This window comes from Rhipicephalus microplus, chromosome X (genome assembly GCF_043290135.1).
Source record: "Rhipicephalus microplus isolate Deutch F79 chromosome X, USDA_Rmic, whole genome shotgun sequence".
Lineage (NCBI taxonomy): Eukaryota > Metazoa > Arthropoda > Arachnida > Ixodida > Ixodidae > Rhipicephalus > Rhipicephalus microplus.
In genome coordinates, this window is record NC_134710.1 from 188,440,619 (window position 1) to 188,448,307 (window position 7,689).

Below are 7,689 nucleotides of genomic sequence, written 5' to 3' on the forward strand. Positions count from 1 at the left end.
CTGCACCCGAACACTGATCTGTTTGGGTTGCCGGAACTGCTCGAGCATTCGCCTCCCCCTATTCGTGGCCTCCGCGATCGGCTGCCGGCGCGCCGCCGGCAGCCGATCGCGGAGGCCATGCCCTATCTCCCAATCTGTGCCACCGTGGCGAGAATGCACGCTCGCGTCAAGGCACGGACTACTTTCTGCATCGGAGGCTTGCGAGGGCCTGTCGCGCCAACTGTTCCTTTTTTTCTCTGCGTCCGCGCTGCAACATTTCGGAAGTTTAGGTTTTACCATACGGCCGACGCGTTTTCACGATTCCCTTGCGAAGGGCTACAGTAATTATTTATACAGCAAAACCGAAGCTCACAGTTGTAAATTTTGCCGAAGAAAACAGGAAGCGTGCCGCCGCAAAGCACTTCAAGGGGACGTGACGACCGGCGCAATCGGAACGCGAGAGAGAAGAGTGCGCACTTGCGAATGCAAGTTTGCTGCCATTAATGGAGGCCTTTTCAATTAACTGCGGATGCTCAGTTCTTCCGGTATCGCCGTGTCGTGGAGCCTAGTTTTTCCCAGCATCGTCGAAAAAGAAAATGGGGAGTTCGAACGCGCTCGACGGAACCGAGGACCATGCGCTTCGGGAGCAGCGGCCGCGACGATGATTCCCGATCGGATTTCGCCATCAGTGATTCCCGCTAGACTGCGCGTGATCGGATCTGACTGGTTAAAGTACGTGCTATAATTTTACCAAAATTGACAAGTACACTTCGATTGTGCTCCAATTTATTTCTTCTTTTTTGTATATGTATATACCGCGCGCGTTAGAACTGTGATCCAATATTCTTTATGCGCTCTCAAAATACTCGTGTAATTTGCGCACCACCTTTTCGAGGCCCTAAAAACGCGGAAAAAAGTGCACGAATTCTGCGAGTAAATACGCAATACATTCTCCCATTGTGGCAAAAACATCTATTAACGATTAAGTTTTTACGTTTCGTACCTTTTAATCTGAACACCGAATATGTAGCATACGTCGCACAATTTTATGGCTAGCTTTTTGATTACACATGCTTTCGATGTGACTAACTTTTGTATTCGTTTCAGTCGTTAAAAGATGTTGACTATACGGTGAAAGACCGGACCCTGCTTGAAAAACTTCTTGATATTGAGTTCAATGATATTGTCGACCGTGGCTTCTTTTACAATGGTAAGTGGTCTGCCGATACATCAGACCAAAAGTAAATCTGTGCGAGATAGCGGTAAAATACATGCTGTATAAGCTGTGGTTTGAGCTAGTTGGCCCCACATACTGGTGCGAACGTCTAGGTGCGAGTCTTGTCTACAGTGTTCTTTGTCTTTGTAGTTTTCGTGCCAAGATCTTTGCATAAGTACGTGCTTTAGTTGCTCAGCTGAACCACCATGCATTTTGACAGTAAAAAAAAAAAAACGCAGGACACCTACACATAGAGACAGAACAGCACTTAACAGAGCTTGTTCTGCGTGCACAGGCGGAGTGTCTGTATGTGGCAGGATAGCGCTTATACTCTGTCGGTATGTGCAACAGCCCTCCCCCCTCCCCCCCTTTTTTTTTTGCCCTGAAATAATGTATCTTGAGACACGTCTTTTAGTTGTGTCGGTTGAGGTGTTGAAGGATAACAGACGTTTCTGTTTAACAAGAATGAACAAAATAAAACCACCGATAGCGCTCTTATCATTCATATCTGCTGGTAGTGCTAATAACATTGCGAAGGCCTCCAAATCGTAATGGGTGGCCGAAGGCCTATCACACCCCCTGGACCTCACATTTAAAATGGCCCGGTGGGTGAATTTAACCTACGTATGCTTGAGTGCACTTAACTGGTCTATTTGGCACATGTTAAAGACAGGAAAAAACAGCGTAAGCACGGGACAGTGATAGAACGACCGACAGTCTATCTATGGCTCTATCACTGTCTCGTGTATAGCGTTATTTGTTTCCGTTTTGTGCATGCTCTCTTGTTCTTTGGCACTGGTGAAAGTGACCCTGTTGGCAACAGCTTGCATCAGCGATCGCTTGTCGGGAAAAAATGTTGAAATAGTGGTGGTGATACACCACCGAAAATACATAGCTGTGTTAGTGCACTGCCTTAACACAAAGACACCCGCGTCGATCACTTGCCAGGAAGTCAGAAACATTCTACAGGAACATTACAAAAGCAATCGTGTCCGCGTGATAGCCATGACAAATCAGGCTCGCGGTAATTTTCCAGGAGGAGAAAGCCTATGGAGATGCAGAATTATTAACCAACAAAGACAAAAAAATAGAGATAACAAATTTATCATCGTTTTTTGCCCTGTATTTGCTTAAAACTCTGAGCATTGCCCAAACATCCTCATTTCTTAAAACCCGGTTTTTGTGCGGGCACCAAACGTGGCACCATCACACTACCTTGGTGCAGAAGACTGAGGCGAAAAAAAAACATAACGTGAAGCAGGAAGAGCAGGAGAGAAGACAGAACAGCGCCAACTACCAACTGTTTAATGACCGTATAGGAAACGCACCGGAAAGAAGACAAAACCGCGCATGCGTGCACAGCCAACAAACATCGCACAGCGTCATGTCTTCTTTCCAGTGCGTTTCCTAGACGGTCATTAAACAGTTGGTAGTTGGCGCTGTTCTGTCTTCTCTCCTGCTCTTCCTGCTTCACGTTATGTTCTTTGCGCCTCAGTCTTCTGCACCAAGTATGCACCAACTAGCCCAAAAACAAGTCCTTTCAGAATCACACTACCATCGTGGCCGTACTTCCATCTGAGCTTACAAGGCGGCCACTAGCTGATCACAGAAGGAAGTCGAATTTGTTGACAAGGCACAGGGATATTGACTATGTCAGAGAAATTTTGCAGGAAGTTGTTTGTCATAGTCAGTCACTTGCCTGCCATGGTTATGAACAGAAAACTTGTTGTCTGTTTTATGCTGACTGCCTGTTTTTTATTGTTTTCTAGCTGTGTATTTTTTTTTCGGGAGGAAAGGGGAGAGTCAAATGTCTGAGTGACATGCCGTCATAGCTTCGCGCTATTCGCAATTGGTTGACACCGTTTTTTTGTTCATAAAGTTTTTTTCATCGCACAGGTTTTCGAAGAACTGAACTATTATACTAGTCAGTACCATTGCGCTTTGAGTTGTAAAGTAATTAGGTCTCTTTGTCAAATCCTTAGCCTCCGGATGAGCTATAACACGGTAGAGACGTTGTACTGAATGGCGTTGGTCTCTGGTGCAATCCCCGGACTGACTGCATGGGGACGAAATGCAGCGAAACACCAGGACATGGACATGAGAATATACGACGGACGCTTGCGTTTATGCCCACTTCTTGCGTGCCTGTGTCCTCTGCTGACCATGTTTGCCCCTGCACTACATTTTATCACTGTTCAGTAAAGACTACGGACGAACAAATCCGCACCTCATCATTGCCTCAGAAAGGGCAGCGTTTCTCATACTGCTGGTATACTCAGGAATTCTTGCATTTTGTTCTCAAGTGTGCACCAGTTATTTTCTTTGAGGCGATTGTAACCAAGCCTTGCATTCGCGAGTCCTGCTACGATAAGACTTTTGATCGGTGAGATGACTGCTTGCTTTATAATTGGTTTGGCATCATGCATGAGTCTCCGATATATATGTTAGAGGCTCATGGGCATATTTTCTTAGTCCCCAGTCTCTCCATCATATATGAATGGATACTGAGAAAGTCTCTCCTCCATATATGGATGGATACTGAGAAAGCAACAGTTTTTTTATCTGCTGACTTTTCCTTCTCGTTCATGTTTCCGTTTCTATGATCGCATTTTTTTAGTCCTAAGCATGCTCACTGCTTTCTTCTCAGAATCGTTAAAAACAGTTTCACAATTGCATTTTGTTTTGCAGATAATGGCCATTCTTTTGACGCCGTGATCTACCATGGCCACGAGTTCACGCTTGTTTTATGGGATCTGCTAATGTTCTGCGTTGTCGATTTTGCTTCAAGTGATTTTGTTTTGGCCGCAACACTCACGTATATTGTGGACAAGGTAAGCATTGAAAGGACTAGTATGAACACAAGGATGCTATTTGTGATAATGACATCATTGAAAGAGATGATTCTAGGACTCCACGTGTCAAAACTATGTTAATATTATCAAGTACGCTGTAATGAAGGACTCTGTAATAATTTCGACTGCCTGGGGTTCCTCAACGTGCACCTAAATGTAGGCGCATGGGTGGTTTGACACTTCATACCAAGTGAATTGTAACAGGAAGCGAGCTGTATGCATTGTTGGTGCTCATCTAAGCTGTGGTATGATACTTGAACATGATTTCCTGGCTAAGTCATTTGCACATTTGCCGTAATCTGTATAATATCATAATATAGTTGTTTGTGGAGATCAGCTCTACTGTTTTAATTCGACAAAATCAGAATGAATAGCGCGTTGTAGCAAAAGTTAGTATGTAACGTGCTGAATTTCTCGCCCGCACTAGCCAACCCGTGCGCCACTATAGATAGTGTTAATCCGAATCGTTTTCGGATTTTGTCCCGGTCATAAGCAGTCGTACTGTTTCTCTCCAATGATGGGTAATCGATGGGCCCAAACTCTGACTTTACTTCATAGACCACAGTAAGAATGTACTGCATGATGAGAACTGAGATTACGACAATGTCCCCCCACCCCCTCCCATGGTTAGAAAATGCTGCTGGATCCCTCTAGTGTCACAGCAACCACCTCGCGTGCTTGCTCGCACAGTGCTGGAAACTGACATAGCTGCTCTTTACGATGGCTCAAAACAGATTCATATAATGATACTTTCCTCAGGACAGGATAAAGTCTTGCATTTATTTAATTTGCGTGGAGAATCGCGCGAAGTGCATGCTCGGCTGCAATTGCTGAAAGGTAATCGAAATTACGTTATCACATGACTGAACACAAGACTTGAACACTCACCTGGCATATAGTTATAATATATAGTACCATCCTTGTATGCTGGATGCCAGTGCTGTTTCCTGTGAAATTATGCAATGAAAGAGCTAGTGATCCAGAAACATCGTCAGGCTAACATGTCATCCTACTCCTGTTCCAAGGGATATATTGTCACCCATTCTTTACTCGACTTGAACAGGTGCGTTCGTCGACAAGCGCCAGCTTTTTTTTTTCCAGCACGTGTGACTGTGCGAGAGCATTATGACATCTGAAAGCTTCGATGCTGAGGTAATTTAAGTCCCTGTGAGGGTCTTGTCTTCCCACCGCTAAATATTTTCTTGCCTTCTGGTCTATCCCTTCGTAATAGGCTCTGTTCACATGCGTACGCCTTTTAATAATATGTACTTGCAGACGCATTTATGACTACCTGCTCTCACTGTTTCTACTCCCTAAGACAGAGAGAGAGAGAAAAAAATCGCAGAATATCCTCGGAGGGAACGATGGTGAGTTGGGCGAAGTGTCCGTCAGTCCGTGCTTCCGTCCATCCGTTTGTTCTTGCTTCTGTTCTTCCGTACGTCCGTCCGTCTGCCCGTCTGTCCATCTAGTGAACACTCCAAATACTGCCATCTCTCATCGTTTCATCATATATTCAGCATGTACAAGTACCGCCATCCAGCGGACATTCTAAGGACTAAACGAGAGATAGATAGATATACTACTACAAACACGGGACGTACGACCCACGGCGTAAGGAGCTTCGCCCCTAAAAAATTAAAGAAAAGGGGGAGGTTGAACCTGGTACTAGTAAGCGGTTTGCTGACCCGTACAGATGCGGCGAAATACGGCGTGTAAAGAGGACAGACAGAGATAAAAACAATTACAAAGAAAAAAAAACATGAACATTCCTACTGAGGAAGGGCGTTCCAGTCGTTAACGTCTAGGCTGGTGGAGTGACCAGTATGGGCCCAGCACTGTGCGTGTGTGCATATCTCCTTAATGCAGGTGAGATGTCACGTTTGCTTTCTTTTTTAAGGATGTGCGTCCGGCATGATTTCAGGTGTGATTGGTGTTACATAATCTTCTTGGCATGTAGCAACATTTTCCGAGTCTTGAATAAACGGAACACAAGCGAGACAGATTCGCATTTCGGGTCCAATATTTACATGGTTAATACCTTCTGCGTACGACAATGAGCAGTGGTACAGCTTTAGGAGTAACCTGGTTCGGTTAGGAAAATGAATTGACTCGCTTACAGCTTCAAAGAATATTTTTCTAATAACATCGGCCGGTTTACTACAGATGCTGGAAGGCCTGCGGCGGTATCTGAGCCGGCGGAACCTGGTGAAGAAGGCACTCGTGGATGAAAGGTTTTTGTGGTAAAGGCCACTGAGTGTGTCTTTGCCACGTCTTGCCCTGGACGGGCCAGGGGTGTCTGTTAAGAATGAATGTATAATGACGGCACATCTGAGATGGTGAAATAAAAAAAAGAGCAATGGAGGGCATTGACGTTGTATAACTGCCAACGAAAGGACAACGCTACGAAGTTTTCTGCTTTCCTGCTTCCGTTATCTTTCTTATTTATTTCACGCAGAGAATGCTGTTAAAGTCAGCCTGGATTTTAGACAATACCGATTTCACGCGCTAGACTGCGCGAGAAGAACAGAAGGGCACAGGCGGGAAGATGAACAGAAAATGTGTTGGTCCCGGGTTTGAACCCTGGACCAGGATGAATTTTTCGGAAACAAAGAAGGTTTTGTTCAGTGAAACTCGTATTAATTTCCATGTGGATCCGGGCTACGAACGCGTGCTTGTTCTTTCCTCTTTCCTACCCTTCCGCACTTGCTGGATTCCGCGCAACTAAATATTTGTATATCTTCGTGCGTGATTTTGTATGCGTGCGTGTGTGTGTACGCATGCAAATTTGAAAAGTTTTGGAAGGTTTGAACACCCCTCCCCACTCCTTAGCTACGCAGTGATGACCGTATCGCTAGAGTTGGAAGCTGGCGCTCGCCGGTGTCTCTGTTTCTCGGCCTTTCGCCCTCGTCTATTTAGCGGTGGAAAACAAACAAAACCAAGCTTGCTCAAGATCATGAACAAGCAAACTCGCTCTGGAGTTACAGTGGCTGCCTTTGCATCAGCGACGGCGCGCAGCCACAACCATTGGCGCATGTCCCGAGTTCCTTCGGTTTATGAGTTCTTTACGTGCCACACTGTGGTGTCACGATGCGTCCATGAGGCACACCGCTGAAAATGGCGCCATCTAGATCAGTTTTGTGTGCCTAAAGCTAAGCAGACTAGTGAATTAGAATGCAAAATTAAGCTATCATGGCTAGCTTAACCTTTTCATTTTTACGGGTAGTCTGCGCAGCGCACTAAACTGAAAATTATTTGTGGATCTGTTTCGTTGACACACAATTCGGGTGGGGCCCCGCCGATCCAACAGCGGCGTGCGGCAGACTCGCAGGCTTTCAATTTTTACGCTTCGGCCGGCAACGCCTGAAAGGCTTTCAAATGGTACATTTCATTTTTTTTGCAGGCCGGTTGACCCGTGCGAGGTTGCAGTGTAGAGATGTTTGGCTCTGACTGACGACTCATAGAGCAGACATGAAAATTGTCGGTAAAACAAACAAGCATTTAATTAAAACAAGGCCGAAGGCAGATATTAACGGAAAGCAACTAAACCATAAAAAAATACGTGCTAATAAAATGGAACAAGTGCCAAACCAACTATGCTCCTAATGAACAGTGCCAGCATAAATATACACAACACGGTATTTC

General features: G+C 45.2%; 1 protein-coding gene across 1 annotated transcript in view; it reads left to right on the plus strand.

Annotated features, from left to right (window-relative positions):
* LOC119176985 (meckelin) overlaps positions 1–6,413 on the plus strand; it is a 41,969-nt gene extending 35,556 nt beyond the window's left edge. Inside the window, exons 28-30 of the mRNA XM_075878368.1 lie at positions 1,087–1,189; positions 3,884–4,026; positions 6,211–6,413. Of these exons, the coding sequence (XP_075734483.1) occupies positions 1,087–1,189; positions 3,884–4,026; positions 6,211–6,291 (327 nt within the window). The 3' untranslated portion in view covers positions 6,292–6,413. The remainder of the gene's footprint in view (positions 1–1,086; positions 1,190–3,883; positions 4,027–6,210) is intronic.
* The last annotated feature ends 1,276 nt before the right edge of the window (positions 6,414–7,689 follow it).